This window comes from Rhineura floridana, chromosome 6 (assembly GCF_030035675.1).
Source record: "Rhineura floridana isolate rRhiFlo1 chromosome 6, rRhiFlo1.hap2, whole genome shotgun sequence".
Lineage (NCBI taxonomy): Eukaryota > Metazoa > Chordata > Lepidosauria > Squamata > Rhineuridae > Rhineura > Rhineura floridana.
This window is the reverse complement of record NC_084485.1, coordinates 40,853,981-40,874,020: the sequence shown is the minus strand read 5'-3', so window position 1 is coordinate 40,874,020 and position 20,040 is coordinate 40,853,981. Positions and strand designations below refer to the sequence as shown.

Sequence of the window (20,040 nt, the reverse complement as noted above, 5' to 3'; positions counted from 1 at the left end):
ACAACTGCCTCTTCCTACTGAACAGAAGCCTATTCTCTAGAGCACTATCTTATAACAAAAACAAAACAAAAAAAGGCACACAAAAATTGTCACAAACTGCTGTATCTACTGGAGCATTAGGCATTTGAAAATATTTTCATATATGATGCTTTTTCCATGGTCTCAGTGAATTTTATCTCAAAATCACCTAATATTTCACTAATATACTGTGATGCCACCCACCCGCAATCTTAGGAAAAGATAATGGAATTGCACTAATTATGTCATTAATATAGTATGATCTTGTTTCTGCAGACACCTTGGGGGGGGCATAAATGTGACTTCAATAGAGCCATATTCAGAATGCAGCAAGATAAAAAGACACATGAAGCATAATAATATATTGTAACAACAGGCATAAAACATGCCTTGGACCAGTGTACCTGAGGGACCGCTTATGCCCATATGTTCCTACCTTGGATTTAAGATCTTCTGCCTCTGGTCTCCTCTGCATGCCTAAAATGAAAGATGTTAGACTGACAGGCACACGGGAGAGAGCCTTTTCACTTGTGGGTCCCAGGCTTTTGAATTCCCTGCCCCAAGAAGCCTGCTCTGCTCCCTCCCTGATGGTTTTCCAGAAACTTGTGAAAACTATCTTGTTCCGGAGAGCCTTTGGGAGGGACTGACAAGTGGGCCTGACACTGTTTTTATGCACTTCATTTTTAATTTTCATCTTTTGAATCCTTTTAGTATCACTTCCCCATATATCTATACATATACAGGCATACCCTGCTTTAACGTTCGCAATAGGACCGGAGAGTATACTGTAAGCGAAAATAAACGTTAAGTGAAGCAATTGTCTTCACTTGTACTGCACGCAATCACCACTAGATGGCAGCGGTGTCATGCCGATAAAGTGTATGTTATTGCGAAGCACGCGAACGTTAAGCGGGGTATGGGGACGTATGGAGCATGTACGTTATAGCGAGGCGACGTTAAGTGAAGCAACGTTAAGCGGGGTATGCCTGTATATACATGTGTGTCTGTCTGTCTATATGTATGTATATGCCTCCTCGCTGGATTGTCACCTTGTAGTGGTGAGTGGGCTTGCGTGTTCCAATGAACCCTGTGAGCAAATGCCGTCAGGAGTCATGTACTCCCAGCAGGGTCACCCATGGCAGTAAGGTCAAGGGAGAGGAACCAGACAAAGAACGATCCAAGAAAGTCCTCAATGGCAGAACAGGTGGAGGATAACAATGTGTACATTACAACAGCTGTGAAGGCGGATGAAGGCTGCAGCAGATAAAATATTTAAAATCGTCATGATATCCATGCCATTGGGTCAAAGCCTTTTTCTGTCAAGATTGTGTGTTGATCTTTGTGTGCCAATCTCCTCACATAAAACAAATTCACACACAGGCATCTTCCAAGCAAACCAAACCAAACCAAAAGTCCCATGGTGATCAGCGAAAGGTGACGGGGGCAGGCCTGTGAAATCCAGAAACCCCTAGTCATGAACCGGCACATGGGCGGTGGATACAGACTCAGTCGTCCTGGCTCAAGGACCGAGGCAGTTGAGTAGTTCAGCAGCTATGTCCACAACTGAGCAATCCTATTGAGGATCCAGTCTGCTCACCCCATATGGGGAGGGGACTAGAAAAGGTGCCCTAAACATAGTCTGCCTCATCTCTGTCCCTGATTGGATTGCCGCGTCCAAGTGGGGTCACCACTTAGTGGTCGCAAAAGACAACTGAATTTTGGAACATGGAATATACAGACATTGCTGGACAATACAGATAGTGAAAGTCCTGAATGCAGGACTGCCATCATCGCGAGGGAGTTGAGACATTTTAATATTGACATAGCAGCACTCCAAGAAACACGAAGAGCAGGAGAAGGACAACTGAAGGAAGAAAAAGGAGGTTATACCTTCTTCTGGAAAGGACTGCCTGAACAAGAACGGCGAATACATGGAATAGGCTTTGCTATTAAAAATAATCTTGTGAAGCTCTTGTCAGAATTTCCTATTGGCATTAATGAATGACTCTCAACTCTCCGGTTAAAACTTGCCAAAACCCACCAGGCAACTATTGTAAGTGCTTATGCACCAACATTAGATGCTGATGAAGACATCAAGGAAAATTTTTATAATCAGCTGGACACCATCTTATCAGAGATATCTAAGGAGGATGGGTGATTTCAATGCAAGAGTTGGGCGTGATTTTGATTTATGGCCAGAAACCAGTGGAAAGGGAGTTGGCAATAGCAACCTGAATGGCATTCTACTTCTGACTAAACGTGCAGAGCATAATCTTGTTATTACAAACACACTCTTTCATCAGAAAAATAAATTTAAAACATCATGGAAGCACCTTCAGTCAAAATACTGGCATCTCCTGGATTATGTAATTGTCCGTGCCAGAGATCATTGCGATGTACTCCTCACTAGGGCCATGACGAGTGCTGATGACTGCTGGACAGATCACCGATTAATTCAATCCACTATGGCCATTAATATTGTTCCTCAACATAGGCTCCAAAGAAGAAAACCAAGGTGTAAAATGAACATCCATGCCCTTCAAGATCCTATTAAACGAGCCTACTTTCAAACAACTCTCAAGAAACGTCTGCCGATGGAACTCCCTGAAAATGTCGAGGAACACTGGATTAAACTGAAGACATCCATTATTGCAGCATGTGAACAAACTATTGGAGACCAAACTAAGAAACATCAGGATTGGTTTGATGAGAATGATAGTGAGATTGAACATATCAGCAACAAGAAAAGGAAAGCCTTCCAGATATAAGCCTTCCAGATATGTGCTGCTAAGAAAAAAATCTATACCAGTGCAAAGGCTGAGGTCCAAAGAAGAACTAGAGAACTTAAGAACGCCTGGTGGATAAAGAAAGCTCAAGAAATCCAGCACTTTGCAGATGCTCACGATGCACAGGGCTTTTTTAACGCCACAAAGGCCATCTATGGACCAACAAATTACAGTACAAATCCCTTACTTTCAATGGATGGTAGCAAACTTCTTAAGGATAAAGAGTCAATTGCACTGTGCTGGAAAGAGCATTACCACAGTCTGCTCAATCATAACTCTATCATGGCTGATGAGGTCTTCTCGCAAATTCCACAACAACAAACTAGAAACGAGCTTGCAGTATCCCCTAATTTGGATGAAGTCAGTAAAGCCATCAATCAAATGAAGAACAACAAAGCTAGTGGACCTAATAGGATTCCTACTGAAGTTTTTAAAGATGGTGGGCCTGAACTTACACAACAACTTCATAAGCTCATCAAAAAAATCTGGATGAGGGAGGAGATCCCAGAAGACTTTAGGGATGCTGTAATTATCACCCTTTTAAAGAAGGGTGATAGAAAAGATTGCAGGAACTATCGAGGTATTTCCGTTCTTGCTACCGCAGGTAAAATCCTTGCAAGGATCCTCGCAAATCTCCTCCTGCCGATCTCAGAGAATGTCCTCCCTGAATCTCAAAATGGTTTCTGCCCTTCTACGGGGACACTGCACAACAGCTTCAAGAAAAATGCCAGGAGCAGAATCAACGTTTATATATGGCATTTATTGATCTGACTAAGGCCTTTGACACTGTGAATTGAACTGCTCTCTGGACCATCCTTTTGAAAACTGGATGGGCTGATAAATGTGTTAATATTTTTCGACTCCTTCATGACAACATGACAGCAACAATTTTGGACAACAATGGCTTTCAGAGCGATCCATTCGGAGTCGGATCAGGCATAAAACAGGGATGTGTCATTGCTCCTACCTTATTTGCTATCTTCATTGCTATGATTCTACACTTTATTGAGGGGAAACTTCCTACTGGTGTAGAAATCATATATCGAACAGATAGAAATAGAAAGCTTTTTAATCTCAGTAGGCTGAAAGCAAAAAGTAAGGTAATGTCAACCTCTGTTATAGAACTTCAATATGCCGATGATAATGTAGTCTCTGCACATTCAGAGAAAGATCTTCAAACTACCCTAAATGTCTTCGCAGAAGCATATGGAAAGCTTGGGCTCTCACTCAATATTAAAAAAACCAAAGTGCTTCATCAACAAGTGTGAACTAGTCCCTCTGTAGCACCATCAATCCAGCTTAATGGTGTGACATTGGAGAACGTTGATCACTTCCCCTATCTCAGCAGCCATCTCTCTGTAAAAGCTGACATCGATGCTGAAATTCAACATTGTCTGAGCTCTCCAAGTGCCACAGTCTCCTGAATGAAGCATAGACTGTTCAAGGATCGGGATATTCGCAGGGAGACCAAAATGCTTATTTACAAAGCCATTGTACTACCGACCTTACCGTATGCCTGTGAAACATGGACCATTTATAAACGCCACTCCCAACTTCTTGAAAGTTTCCACCAATGCTGCCTCTGGAAAATTCTGCAAATTACTTGGGAAGACAGATGGGCTAATGTTAGCATTTTGGAAGAAGCAAAGACTACTAGTGTGGAAACAATGATCCTTCAACATTAACTTCGCTGGACTGGCCATGTTGTTCGAATGCCTAATCACCGTCTTCCAAAGCAGCTACTTTACTCCCAACTTAAGGATGGAAAACGGAACATCGGTGGACAGCAAAAGAGGTTCAAAGATGTTCTTAAAGCGAATCTTTAAAGACCTTATCTTGGACAACAATCTTACTCGGCCACGAGTGATTGCCAACGAATGAATGTATATGCATATTGTATTTTATGTATTTTAATTGTACTTTATGTATTTTAATTTACTGTAATGTTTTGTGTTTTTATTGTGTATAATTTTATTATAAACATGTGTGATTTTATTGTAAGCCGACATGAGTGCCCTATTGTAGGGTAGTAGGGCGGGATACAAATATTTTAAATAAATAAATAAATAAATAAAATATCTGGGATAGTTACTGATCTATGGAAAAGCCTGATAGATTACATTAGGCTAGGAGGATTGTGGATCTATATACCTGTGAATCTTTTTTTCAGTACAACAGCATTTGTCCCACTTCATTTTAAAAAGGCCATAGAAATGTAACAATTTTATATCCAGAGGTGTCATTAACCATGGGTTGTGAGGCCCAGGTCTGGCACCCTGCAAGCCCTTGAAGTCCCCAAATGACCCTCGGAGACAGTGACAGATGGTTTTCCAGGACTCATGTGAGTCAGTAATCTCAACTTTCATTTATTTCCTTTTTAGAAGAGGAAATTCAGTTGGGTGTACTGACTCACAAAGCATCAGAGAAGCTGACTCCAGTCACACCCAACACCTTCATTTCCCCAGAGTGCCTCTGGGTCCACATGTGTCCTGAACTCTGGGAAAGTGAAGATATCAGGCATGGCTGAAGCCAGCTCTGTCAGCACTTACTTAAACAGAGTGCCTGACTGATTGTTTTTTTTAAAGAAGAAGAAAGGGACCCCTTTTCTTTGCCATTACATGGTGGCAGGAGGGTGGAAGGAGCTGCTATTATTATTATTATTATTATTATTATTATTAGTAGTAGTAGTAGTAGTAGTAGTAGTAGTAGTAGTATCATATCCCTACCAATAGAGTTGCTACAAGCTACTGAGACTGAATCTGTCCAAATTTTGACAAAAATCTGTCAAGAATATGGAAAACTAAACAATGGCCCACAGACTGGAAGCGTTCCATATACATCCCAATTCCAAAGAAAGGCGATCCCAGGGAATGCTGTAATTATTGAACTATTGCCTTAATATCCCATGCAAGTAAAGTAATGCTCAAGATTCAACAACAAAGGCTCTTACCATATATGGAGCGAGAAATGCCAGATGTCCAAACTGCATTTAGAAATGGAAGAGGCACCAGTGATCATGTCGCAAACATACCTTGGATAATGGAACGGACCAAGGAATTTCAGAAGAAAATCACCCTGTGCTTTCTAGATTACAGCAAAGCCTTTGACTGTGTAGTTCATGAAAAACTATGGAATGCTTTTTAAAAAATGGGGATGCCACAGCATCTGATTGTCCTGATGTGCAACCTATACTCTGGACAAGAGGCTACTGTAAGGACAGAATATGGAGAAACCGATTGGTTCCCCATCGGAAAGGGTGTGAGGCAGGGGTGTATTTTATCACCCTATTTATTTAATCTATACGCAGAACATTCCATACGGAAAGCAGGATAGGACCAAGATGAAGGAGTTGTGAAAATTGGAGAAAGAAATATCAAAAATTTAAAGATACGCAGACGATACCATACTCTTAGCAGAAACCAGTAATGATTTGAAATGAATGCTGATGAAAGTTAAGGAGGAAAGCACAAAAGCAGGACTACAGCTGAACGTCAAGAAGACTAAAGTAATGACAACAGATGATTTATGTAACTTTACAGTTGACAATGAGGACACTGAACTTGTCAAGGATTATCAATACCTTGGCACAGTCATTAACCGAAATGGAGAGAATAGTCAAGAAATCAGAAGAAGGCTAGGACTGGGGAGGGCAGCTGTGAGAGAACTAGAAAAGGTCCTCAAATGTAAAGATGTATCACTGAACACTAAAGTCAGGATCATTCAGACCATGGTATTCCCAATCTCTATGTATGGATGTGAAAGTTGGACAGCAAAAAAAGCGGGTAAGAGAAAGATCAACTCATTTGAAATGTGGTGTTGGAGGAGAGCTCTGTGGATAGCATGGACTGTGAAAAAGACAAATAATTGGGTGTTAGAACAAATTAAACCAGAACTATCACTAGAAGCTAAAATGATGAAACTGAGGTTACCATACTTTGGACACATAATTTGAAGACATGATTCATTAGAAAAGATAATAATGCTGGTCGAAACAGAAGGGAGTAGAAAAAGAGGAAGGCCAAACAAGAGATGGACTGATTCCATAAGGGAAGCCACAGACCTGAACTTACAAGATCTGAACAGGGTGGTTTATGACAGATGCTCTTGGAGGTCGCTGATTCATAGGGTTGCCATAAGTCGTAGTCGACTTGGAGGCACATAACAACAACAAATTATTATATCCCTAATATAATATAATATAATATAATATAATATAATATAATATAATATAATATAATATAATATAATATAATATAATATAATATAATATAATATAATATAAATCCTTTCCTTCCTAGTTGGAAATAAATTAGGGAGAATGGTGGGGACAAGAAGAAAACAGCAGAACTCCTCTCCTGGCTCTCTCAAGCCTGGCAGTGCTCCTGTTTGGAGGAGGAGGAGGAGGAGGAGGAGGAGGAAGAAGAAGAAGAAGAAGAAGAAGAAGAAATTAACAAAAGTCTGCATGAACTGAAACTGGGATATTCCTACTGACAAAATAAACTACATTTGGTGAAAATGGATACTGCAGTATTGAGTCTTTTCTTCAATATCATAATGCACACCTCATTGTCACTCATTTCTGTGACATTCATGGCATCCACATTCACTTTATGCACATGATCTCTTTCATTGGATTACTTTCTTTAGGCATAAAAAAAGAAAGATATTAGGGAAACTCTAGGAAACGCAAAAGAACATGTTCACAAAAAAGTAGGTAAGAACATTAGCCTAGTTAAAATGTCATTTTTAGCTTTTCAGTGGACTGAAGTGCTTTCAGAATCCACGTTTGCTGGATTCTGCCTCCAGAGCAGAAGTCAAACCTGCCTCTGATAAAGGAGTAAAGCACAGCCGTCATGGCTAGTAGCCAATGAGAGAGACAAGAGTCAATGAGTTTTTACTCTTCCTTTCAGTCTGCCTTGATCTGCATCACAGAGCATCCTGGAACAGTAGGCAGTTGTCACAGTAGCCAACAAACAGGCTTGATTTATTCTGAATATCATTTCTAAACATTATTAGAAGTACTAAAGACCCATAAAATGGTCTTTGCCAAAAGTTTCACATAGGTATATCACTGGGTTAAAAACAGCAACACAACACTGCTGTGTATTGATATGCAATACTTTCAGAATACAAATAAGATTATCTAGGTTAATATTAAATATACTTATGGTTTCAAAAAGTGAGACTTTTAATAATCACCACTTGTTGAAACTTTCCCCGTCTAATGAATCTTATTTATTTATTTTTGTAGTTCTTGAATTTACAGTGAACTATTGCTGATCAATATTTATTCTCATATAAATGAAAGGTTGAACTTCCGGGGAGACTTAAAATTCTGCAATATGCCAACATACCAAGGGACAGAAGTAATACTTGGCTTATGCTGCAATTCTAACCCCACTTACCTTAGAGTAAGCCCCATTGAATTCAATAGGACTTGCTTTTGAATAGAATAGAAAGGATTGTGCTGAGATTTCATCTCCAGACGTTTTGTTTAACATTATGATCAGAAGAGTGCAGTGGGGAACAGGATCTCTCTCTCTCTCTCTCTCTCTCTCTCTCTCTCTAACTTGTTATAGAAGAAGGGGGAAGTGGTGTTAGACTATATAAATCTAATCTTAGTGACCCAATTAAAATTTACTTCTTTAATAACTTGACACGTAAACAGCAAGGTCTTATCTCTACCACAAACTAGTACCAGCTTTAAAGAACAACCCAGCAAAGAACTACAGTTATAAGACTTTGCTTGTAAATTGAATATTACTCCAGTTTAAGTCTGCCAATGAGCTATGCCACAGGGATGTGGGGTGCCAATTATTATGGAAGTGTTACATCTGTATTCTACCTTTCTTCCAAGAAACTTGCAGCATACACAGAGTTCCTAGACAGTATCTCTCCCAGACTGTGATCATTTTAGTTTTAGAGATCTCATTTTATTAGCCATCTCTGCAGCACTTTTTGAAAACACACCCCAGCCCAGGCTTCCCCACGGATTTTAACAGTATCGACATACCTTGCAAATGTGGTTTGAGGAGAAACTAACAGCCTAAATACACATTATGCAAAAAAAACAACACAAAACAAAAAACCCATGGAGCTCTTAATCCCATACGTCCCTTGTAACACAAAAGCAGGTAGTGAGTTTGCAGGTAAAAATCAGCAGCTGAGAAAGAGTACCTAATTCTTTTACTGCTCACCATTTCTAACCTACAAATGTCCTTTCCCCCTGCGAGTTTGTAACTATTTTCCCTCCAACCTGACTCCAAGACCAGAAGAAGGCTGACTGCATCCAGAGAGACATTTGCAGTTGATAATTGTTGGTTCAGGGTCTGAGCATTCTCATTCATGATCCTCACCCTTCTCCTGAATTCATATTAACTGCCAAAGACATACGTAGAAAATGGGTATTTACTGATATATCATGTCATTCTGTCTTTAGAGCCATTTCTTACAGCCAAGAAAGTTTAATCAATTGTACTGACATAGAGACGGCTCATGACCCGTAAATGGGCAACTTCTGTCTCAATTCTCATTCTCATCAAAAAGAAAATAATGAAGCATGACATCACTCAAGTGAAATCTCTCTGTTGGTGAACTTTCTTCTACAAGACAAGACAGGGACAAGCAAATAACCATCAGTGATCCATTAATTCCTACTTGAGTCTGCAACTACCAAATGTAGGATTTAATTACATCAGTCTTCAGTTTACATGTGCAAAGCTGAGTTACACCCCAATGTTGTTGAAGAAAGTATAAAAACACACATGAACATATCTGGATTGCTTTCCCAGTAAGAAGAGAACACAATGGGTGTGAGTGTGGAAATTCACCATTCCTCTAGAACAGGGGTGAAGGCACATAACAACAAATATGAATAACTGGGCAATCAAGCCAAGATTCCTGTTACCAGGCAAGATCTTCAGCTATGGGGTGGCATATAAATGTAATAAATAAATAAATAAATAAACAGACAAACATTAAGGCTATATTCATACATAGGGTTTACTGAGTTAGTTTTACTGATTATAATGCTAGCACTTCTGTTCCAATCTCTAAAATTCCTTTCATACAGCAGTACCTGCATTATAGAGCTGTGGCATTTTGGCCAATATACCTCTATGTTACATTAAATGTCATTCACACCAGTGGGCAGAGTTTGACACAACAATGAACATCACTGAACATGTTGCTACTCCCCCATCCTTTCCGCACATGTGGAGTGGGCAGAGTTTGACACAACAATGAACATCACTGAACATGTTGCTACTCCCCCATCCTTTCCGCACATGCACACTTCTGTTCCCCCATGAATCCCCCATGAAAACAACGGGAAAGAACTGTGTGCTGGAATACCACCCCAAATTTCTTCACTGTACTCCTATGTTTTTCTGGATTAATGGGGTGGCAAACAGATTTTTTTCTGGAAATAATTAACATGGAAATGAGTGCTATATTCTGCTAGATTTCCAGAAATGGGTTTTACATCATGTGAAAGATAAAACAAAATTCAGAAATGATCAGGTAAGGAACAGTGGGAAAACAGAATAACAGCTGTCTGAATGTAGCCTAATTGTGTATAGAACAATCCACAGCACTTGAATAGTCATGTGATTCTGCTCCTGTCTTTGTATGTGTGTGTGTGAGACAATCAAGACAGAATACACCAATGTTATTACAAATCAGAGTCATACGGAACTTTATATTATATCATGATTCATATAACTTTAACTTTGTATATTATAAGTGACCCTCAATTTATGGGACAGGTCAGAACGTCGTAAGTCAATAAAAGGAACTGCATATCCTCCTTAGAACTGGAAAAAAAATATGCACTAGAGGTGCAAAAGATGAACCAGGAAAAAAAAAAAACACCTCACTTGGGCCATATCCTGTACTTGACCAGTCAACAGAAAAGAACAGTCTCTACCACAACATGCCCCTACTTATATCACACTCACAAAGTACTTAAAACAAAGATGTCTTACCTGCACATTTTGTTCTTGTTGTGAGTGGAGGTCCAGGAGGTCCAGTGCCTCCTTCTCCAGGACGGGTAAGAAGCACTCTGATCTCATACTCCACATCTGGGTCTAAATGCCACAACTTGTAATTGGGTGAATCAACAATGTGAGTTTCAGCCCAGTTCCCATTGGTCGTACGGTATTCCACCTCTTTTAGGATGATAGGTCCATCTCCAATGATGGAGTTAGCATTTGGCTTGATCCACAGATAGGTGGCTCCAACTGCTAGTAGTTCTGGAGGTGCAATAGGAGTGGGAGGTTCTGCAAGCAGGAAGAATTAAGATATTTGTGAATGCTAGCTTTCAGGGTTTTTCTTTTGGGATGGATTGCTATTACACAATGCAATAGGAGAAATAGAACATATTCAACTGTTAGATAGATTACTATTCTTGAAATAAACAAAATATTCAGCCAAATTTCAACTGCTAAAATGGCAAGCAATATTGTTTTATTTTGAAGGAGGGTTTATGTGGAAGGAATATTTTTTTTATTTATAAATAAATTGGATGAGTCCACAATCTGGTGGCCATCACAGAAAAGGCCTTGTCTCTAGTGCCTGTCAGCCAAATCATATTTACAGGTGAGCCAATGAACAAGCTCTCTGAAGCAGGTACCTGGCCAGGCCCATATGGGTTCATATCTGTCTTTAAAAGTATACTTAATATAAAGAGTGGAAAGACGACTCAGTAAGAAACAGTATCATGGAAAATGTACACTTGTTTAATGTCCTTCAGTAAAAAACAGAGGCATTGTCAAGAAAGTCATCGCTATTAAAGCATTGATCAATTACCTAATTCCATGTGGATTAAGAACAAGAACACTTTATGCAACTTCATATTCAAGGGCACTTAGCAAAGTCTGCAAAATATATATACACTCCCTAAGAGAGATATCTATGGCAGCATTTGGAGACGTTAATCACGTACAATTACTTCTGTGAACAATGGAGAGTAAGTTAATAAAAACATATCTTTTCAGCACCCTTTGATAAAATCAATAAAACACCCATAGTCTCTGCCCTTATTTTTATTATTGTTGTTTTATTGGCAATGCATTTACACTTTGGGAACCTTCAAAATATTTACTGTAGATTGTGGGACTGAAAGCAATAAAACAAAAAAGGAGCAACTCCATGAAGACATTTCTCTAATTTTCTCTGGACATTTTCTTACTTGTTCATTTTAATTTTGATTCTTTCAGTGCTCTGAAAAGTCACAATTCATATGTATTATACAGCCACAAAAGTGGCTGTACACTATAGCCAGCTTGGATTTTTCACATTCCACGAAATTAAATTGAAAATTGCCCCATGGCATTCTGATGTTTCCCATAAACACATTTCAAAAATGTATAGTCCTGAATTCAGCAACACTTGATTAACAACCTTCTAAATCTTCATGGTGATACACAAAACACTCAAAAGAGAATCTAGACTTCAAAGTCTAAGACAAGAAAAAAAATCCTGACCCCTGTCAGTGGTCTCATTTGTTATTATATGCCCTTATATGCCCTCAAGTCAATTCTGACTTATGGCAACCCTATGAATCCCTTTTTAAATTATTCATAGGGTTTCCATGGTAAGAGGTATTCAGAGGAAGTTTACCATTGCCTTCCTCTGAGGCTAGTCCTCTCCAGCTGGCTGGGGCCTGCTCAGCTTGCCACAGCTGCACAAGGCAGCCCCTTCCTTGTCCTCAACTCCCAGCTGGGGGGGTACTGGGCTGCTTGGGACTATGAGCTTGCCCATGGATGCACAGGTGGTAAGGCACGTAACTGTTGAGACCAGGGGTGTTGAGCCCAGCCTCCCTCCTGAGGATCAAGGAGGGGGAAGGCATGAGTTGCAGGCGCCTCAGCTGTCAGTGGGCATGGACCATCCAGCTGTTGTTGAGTCTAGCCCAGACCTTGAGAAAGAGAGCAAGCTAGCCGCCCTGCCAGTTCCCACGGATGGCCCTGCCCCTCAATGGGACAGCACTCAGCCATCAAGCACCCCCACGGAGCTGTTAGGGGAGGATTCCAAAAGAGCAGTAACTCCTCCTGTGCCAAGCACTATCCTAGAGACGCCCGATGCTTCCCAGCCCTCTGCTTCCCCGCCTGCAGATGAGAACCCTGTTTTGTCAGATGAGCCCATGGAGACTCGCCCCCCCTTCACCATGCTCACGACGTAGGGAGAAGCGGACAGGGCAGAGGGCGTGTGTGCGAAGGAGTGAGAGGTTACGCTCCAAGACCTCTCCTATTTAAGACTGCCGCGCTGTGAATGGGGCGCTGAGTCAACTTTTATCACATGTTGCAGAGCATGTCTAGAGGGTAGTTAGGGACTTGTGAGTTAGCATAGGGTCTTTTCTATGAGGTGCTCAACTTTTGATGTATCCATTATGTTAATAAAGCAAGAGTTCCTTGCACCCTCGTCTCCGACTTGTGGTTCCCGCTCTGAACCGGACAGTAACCCCTGAGCCACTCACTGTGGGGGTGATATTTAGCTGGCCCTTGACACCCAGGAGACACAAGCAGGGATTTGAACTCACAGACTCTGGCCTCCCAGCCAGGCTCTCCTTCCCACTATGCTATAATTTGTTGAAACAAACTATGCTATAATTTGTTGAAATTAATTAAAAATCAGCCATGTTCACAGAGTACCTATAATCTTATTACTAACCTTGCTCCATACTCTGACCTTCATCTTCTGCAGTTTAAAAGTTTAAAAAATGCTGGGCCAATTTTTAATTAATTTAAGAAATTTAGCACTGAAATCAGTGATAAGCCCAGAAATGCTTAGTAAGAACCAACTGTCAGTGTTCTAAAAGCCAGACTCATAGCTGCTTGGCTTGGCTAATCAGGGAGACACACCCATGCCAGACCTTGATTTCACTTTAGACAGTCATGGCTTCCCCCAAAGAATCCTGGGAAATGTAGTTTTGGAGGGTGCTGAGAGGAGACTCCTATTCCCCTGACAGAGCTCCAGTGCCCAGAGTGGTTTAACAGTCAGCCATACTGATTGAAGCTCGGTGAGGGGATCAGAGAATCTCCTCACAACTCTCAGCACCCTTCACTAACTACACTTCCTAGGATTCTGACTTGAGGTTTCAAGTTGATGGGGGAGCTTCATCTTTCCCACCACACATATGTCTCCATCATAAACATAGGCTGTTTTGGAATCTTGACAAAGATATAATTTATGCCATATTATGTGGGTTTAGATGGCATATACTATCTCATTGGACACCTTCCTTTGTACAGCACTAATTGTTGCTCTACTGCAACATTTTTATAAGGGATGAAGCCTTCTGGGAGAGTGTTTGTAAGCCTATTCCACAGGTTGCAGATAGGTGCAAGCTTACCTCTCACACTGATAGTTCAGTATTAAAGCCAATCTTCAAATTTATTTATTTATTATTCTGAAGAAGGCCAATGAGGTTGTGCCCTAGATGTGTTGAGGACAACCCTATCAACACATTTGGCAAAGATCTTTCTGTGAACAGAGTAGAGTGTATATCTAAAAATCATTGACTGAGAGTTCCCATTAAGTCCAACTGCTGAAGTGAATCTTGCACACATCTGTAGACACAATTGGGGTCTCAATGACCTAAAAGCTGGATTAGTAGCTTTTGTTGACAATGATAGCTATAAAGAAAAAACTAGTTTTGTTGGGTCAAAAATAAGGTTCTAACTGGGAAAAATATTTTATAAAATCATATTTGTAAAGAGGTTTTGTAAACTTGCAGGGCACTGTTGATTTCAGATATCATTTGTGGTGATGTTACAGAATGTGAATGATTTGTCTGGTTATGGGACTGAATTGGCCTTGGTTGCCCTGATGGATGACCTTTATCGGGAGAAGGACAGGGGGAGTGTGACCCTTTTACTCTTACTTGATTTCTCAGTGGCTTTTGATTCCATTGACCATGGTATCCTTCTGAGCTAACTAGGTGAGGTGGGTATCGGAGTCACTGTTTCACAGTGGTTCCAATCCTACCTCCAGGGTAGTTTTCAGAGAATACCATTTGGTGATTGTCTTCTGGCCCCCTGGCAGTTGTGCAGTGGGGTGCCGCAGGGTTCTATCTTGTCCAACATGCTATTTAACATTTATATGAAACCCTTGGGAGTGGTCATCAGGAGATTTGGGGCCAGATACCAGCAGTACGCTGACAATACCCAGCTCTATTTCTCTGAAATATCTGAATCAAGAGAGGCTGTGCAAGCCCTGGATTGCTGCCTGGACTTGGTGCTAGGCTGGATGAAGACCAATAAACTGAGCCTGAATCCTAGCAAGACAGAGACACTATGGGTTTGTGGTTCCCGAGTTTGGATAATTGGTCAGTTGCCTGCTTTGGATGGGGTTGTACTCCCTCTGAAAGAGCAGGTCTGTAGTCTAGGGGTGCTCCTCGCTTCATTTTTATCGCTAGAGGCCCAGGTGACCTCAGTGGCTAGGAGTGCCTTTTACCAGCTTTGGCTGGTAAGACAGCTGTGGCCGTTTCTGAACCAGAATAACCTGACCAATGTTGTCCATGCACTGGTAACCTCCAGGCTGGATGACTGTAATGCACTCTATGTGGGGCTACCCTTGAGGTTGGTCTGGAAGCTGGTGCAGTTGGTGTAAAATGTGGCCGTGAGACTGCTCACTGGGGTAGAGTATTGCCAACATGTCACCCTGCTTCTGAAATAATTGCACTGGCTATCTATTAGCTACCGGGCTAAGTTCAAGGTTCTAGTTTTGGTGTACAAAGCCCTACACAGCTTGGTACCAGGATACATGAAATACTTTCTTATCCCTTATATATCCAGTTGATCACTGAGCTCTGCCGGTGAGGGCCTCCTGCAGATACCATCTTATCAGGAGGTCCATTTCGCACAACATAAGAAATAGACCTTTAGTGTAGTGGCACCTACTCTTTGGAATTCCCTCCCATTAAATATTAGACAGGCACAATCTCTGTTATCTTTTCAGCTGATAAGGCTGATCTTCAGTCCTTATCTTTTACTGAAGACTTTCCTCTTTCAATAAGCCTTTTAAGTAGAGATCTTATCCCAATCTGCATATGTTGCAACTGCTTTTTAATACTTTGCTTTCTTTTTTATACTTTGCTTTCTTTTTTTGAGCTTATTTTTAAATAAAATTTAATTTTTTTAAAATATGTTTTATTTCAATGTACTTTAAAATCTAAAGTGTTTTTAGTGCTTTTGCTTGCTGCCCTGTGCTCTTACTGGAAAGAAGGGCAGGATATAAATTAATTAAATAAATAATAAAATTAATAAATATGTCTATTGTAGACAAAAAAAAATTATCACTTTCTATGTGTCTTTATTCCACAAAATGGACAGACAGACTCTGGACTAAGCATATGTAGACATGAGGCTTAATTAATAAGAGCAATTTAGGGATGACTTTGAGTTCCAGCACTTAATGTGCATAGTTTTTTCCAGGTTTTTCAATCATTCCAATGAGGTAGAATGGACCTTAAAGCTGTAATATATTAAAACAATAGCGGTCAGGTGAGTTCTGAAACAGCAGTTATAGTTGGAGACTACCTGGAACATGGTGTTGTAGAAAACTGATGCAAACATTTTAATGAATTTTGTTCAATGTTATCAGGGAGTGTTTGATCCCACCTGCTGAGTATTTAGAGAATTAAGAGGAAACAGAGTTAAAGCAGTTACTTCACAACAGAATTCACGTGCCTCCACATCTATACTCTCCAACATCCAGACACAATGCAAATAATCAGGAGCCGGTAGGTGTGTGTTAGACTTGGGGCCACCAGTGTGGCACCCTACTTAGAATTAACCATGTCAGCTAAATCAAACACCATGTTTACATTTCTTAGATCTACCTGGATGGATGAGTCACAGATTACATTTAGGTACACAAAGTGGGCCTATATGCAATGGGTTTTGTGTATGCATGCCTTGCTCAATGTTACACTCATTCATGGAAGTTCTTGGCACTGGAGGTGGGACAGCTACAACAGTTGGAGGGAAGGTTTGCACTTGATCTTCATCATACATGCATGCATATCTGAGGTATGCATGTCATCCAAGATAAATGACCAAGGAAATATTCACTAACAGGGAAAAAAACCCTTGTGGTTTAAGAACATACCTATAGCCAACAGATATTTATATCAAACGTTAAAAAGCAGGGAAATTGGACAGCTATAGTGAATGCATCAGGGGAACAGGAGCTCTGACCTCCTCTCTGAGATATTGTACTGCCCCACAAATTTGCAAAAATAAAAACACAATTTGGGTTGGTCTTTCAAGGTCCAATCCACTTGCTGTGTAGCTAGGCGGGGAGGGGATAGGAGGGAGGAGGAGGGGAGGGCAGGTTTGATCATTTGCATGCCTTTTGAGTTCAGTGGGATTTACTCCTGTACAATGATGCTTAGGATAGGTGAAAACTGACCTGGGGGAGGGACAAGGAGGGCAAGAAGGGGAGGGAGAAAGGGGGAAGGGTTGGGGAGGAGAGGAGATTGGATGGGTGGACAACCGGGGAGAGGGGAGGGCTTTTCCTTTCCAAATGGAAAACCTCCCACCCAAATTTAAATGAAAGCTTTCTCTGGCTACATCCACGCCAGACTTTTATTTCACTTTAGACAGTTATGGCTTCTCCCAAAGAATCCTTGGAAGCGTAGCTAGTGAAGGGTGCTGAGAGATGCTAGGAGACACTCTATTCCCCTCATAGAGCTATAATCTGAGTGGCTGCCTGTTAAACCACTCCGGCCACTAGAGCTCTGTCAGGGGAATAGGAGTCTCCTCTCAGCACCCTTCACAAACTACACTTCCTAGGATTCTGTGGGGGAAGCCATGACTATCTAAAGTGAAATAAAGGTCTGGCATGGGTGTGGCCTCCTGATTAGGCAAGACCAGCAGCTGTGAGTCTGGCTTTTAGAAAACTGACAGTTGGTTCTTACTGAGCATGCCCGACATTATCATTCAGTTCAATGCAAAATTTATTAAATTAATTAAAAATAACACAGGCTTTTAAAAACTTTTAAACTGCAGAAGATGAAGGTCAGAGTACGGGGCAGGGTCAGTAATAGGATTACAGGTACTCTGTGAACATGGCTGATTTTTAATTAATTTCAACAGATTATGAGAACTCTGACAGAAAAAAGCCCAAAACGGGTCTGGTTTTTTCTCTCTCTCTCTTTTTACACTTTGAACTCTCAATTGTCTGACTGTTTTGTGTATCACCATGAACATTTAGAGGGTTGTTAAGCAAGCGTTTCTGAGTTCAGGACTATAAGTTTTGTAAGGTTTTGGGGTTTTTTAATGAGCTTATGGGAAGCATCCATGCTGACTATTGTATACTTGTGGCTGTATAATAAATCCAACCTACACAAATAGATAGCAATACAGAATTGGGTTTGTGTATTCAGATATAAAAACTATTGATACCAAAGTTAATAAGATAACTAAATAAAAATGTTCAACTTAAATGTCTAAAAGCTAATATATCATAACCTTAACTAATATAGCCAACAATACTGTGACAAGCCAAGTGTGGCATACAAATAGTTAGATCAGCCTTTCCCAAACTTTGAATCCCTAGATGATGCTGGACTACAACTCCCATCAGCCCCAGCTAGCATGGCCAATGGTCAGGAATGATGGAAATTGTAGTCCAACAACATCTGGGGATCCAACGGTTGGGAAAGGTTGAGTTAGATAATAGATTAAACATGTTTCTACCCTAAATAGGTCTTCTTCAGTGGTCAATATATATACAATATATGATTCAATTTTGTCACTACATGCACAGTTTGCTGTTGTAATAAAGCATACCATAATGACTCATCTATTTCTAAGAATATATGTGTATCCTTTGATGGATCTGGATTTATCATGTAATTTGCCCAGTCATTCCTACTTGTAGGGCCTTTTCCAAATTGTCACACACATCAGCCAGCAGTTTGATTTTATTTGTTGGTATTTTCCCAGTACATCAAACATGAAGATGGTACAAGCATAAGAAGAGCCTGCTGGATGAGGCTAGTGTCCCATCTAGTCCAGCAGCCTGTTCTTGCAGTGGCCAACCAAATGCCTATGGGAAGCCTGCATGAAGGACCTGAGCACAAGAGCACTCTCCCTTCCTGCAGTTCTAGCAACTGGTATTCAGAAGCATACCACCTCCGACTATGGAGTCACCACTTTAAATCATCAAAGAGATGATGCTAAAAAGAGCTGCATGACTGGTCCTCTTCCTTACCCACATTTTGTAAATAACAAGTGAACAAAACCTATCTCACATTAACCATACACATCTCATTTCATATTAACACCAGTCATGGGCAGCAGGGCCCAAGTGAGGGGAAGGGGACTCCTTACTTTGGCATGGAAGTTCAGAGATGCTTGGTCTGAACTGCAAGCCCATAATCATGAGGGGGGAAAATGAAACTCAATAGATGATCTTCATTGACTCTAAGGTCTGTGTTCAAGAATGAAAATTAGAAAAGGGATTTGGGGACTTAGAACTCAATAGATACCTAAAGTAGTAAGGTCAAGATCTATTTAAATAATCATGCAAAGTGGTTCTTTATCCATCCATTTTGTTCTTCATAAAAACCATTGTGATGTGATAGAAGAATTATTGCAAGCTCTGATATCTGACAGAGTGTTTTTATTTCAGGAAAGATATTTCTTTCATAGTGGCAGCCCAGGAGATGTATTTCAGACAAAGTGCTTAGTAAGTTTTGAATCAATAAAGCTGTGTTGTTTTTCGGTCTTGCATATGGACTATCACCCACACCGGTCTTTGTGCAAGGGTGGGAAGACTCACATCACGAGTTTCCATCTGAAGGCGCACATTTTGGACTATACAGATGAGAAGCCTTATTGTAACTGAATTAGTTTTTATGTTATTGTTTAGCTTTCTTGCTTAGTGTTTGGTGTTTTTGATGTTTTATATGTTTTTTGCTTTGTACGTCGCTCAGAGTGGCTGGGTAGCCAGCCAGATGAGCGACTAAGAAATCGAATAAATAAATAAATAAACAAACTCTGGAAAGAGCTGACACATGGAATTGACATAATTCAGCTGATTTAGGCAGATGCATTTACTCTTCTTTCTTTTGTTGTAGAAAGCTACACTTTTGTGTTTGTTTATTATTTATTTGTTAAATTTGCATCTCACCTTTCTTCTGTATGGTGTTCCTAGAAGTTGGCAACAGTAGAATCCAAAGTACAGAACAACAATCAAAACATTTAAAAAAACACACTAGGTGGAATAT

At 40.5% G+C, this 20,040-nt stretch overlaps 1 protein-coding gene across 21 annotated transcripts in view; it reads right to left on the bottom strand.

Moving 5' to 3' along the window:
* The window catches only part of PTPRT (protein tyrosine phosphatase receptor type T), a 977,341-nt gene that overhangs the window by 451,485 nt on the left and 505,816 nt on the right, over window positions 1–20,040 (bottom strand). For all 21 annotated transcript variants that reach the window (XM_061631522.1, XM_061631524.1, XM_061631514.1 and 18 more), the window contains one exon: window positions 10,790–11,083. In XM_061631522.1, the coding sequence (XP_061487506.1) occupies window positions 10,790–11,083 (294 nt within the window). The remainder of the gene's footprint in view (window positions 1–10,789; window positions 11,084–20,040) is intronic.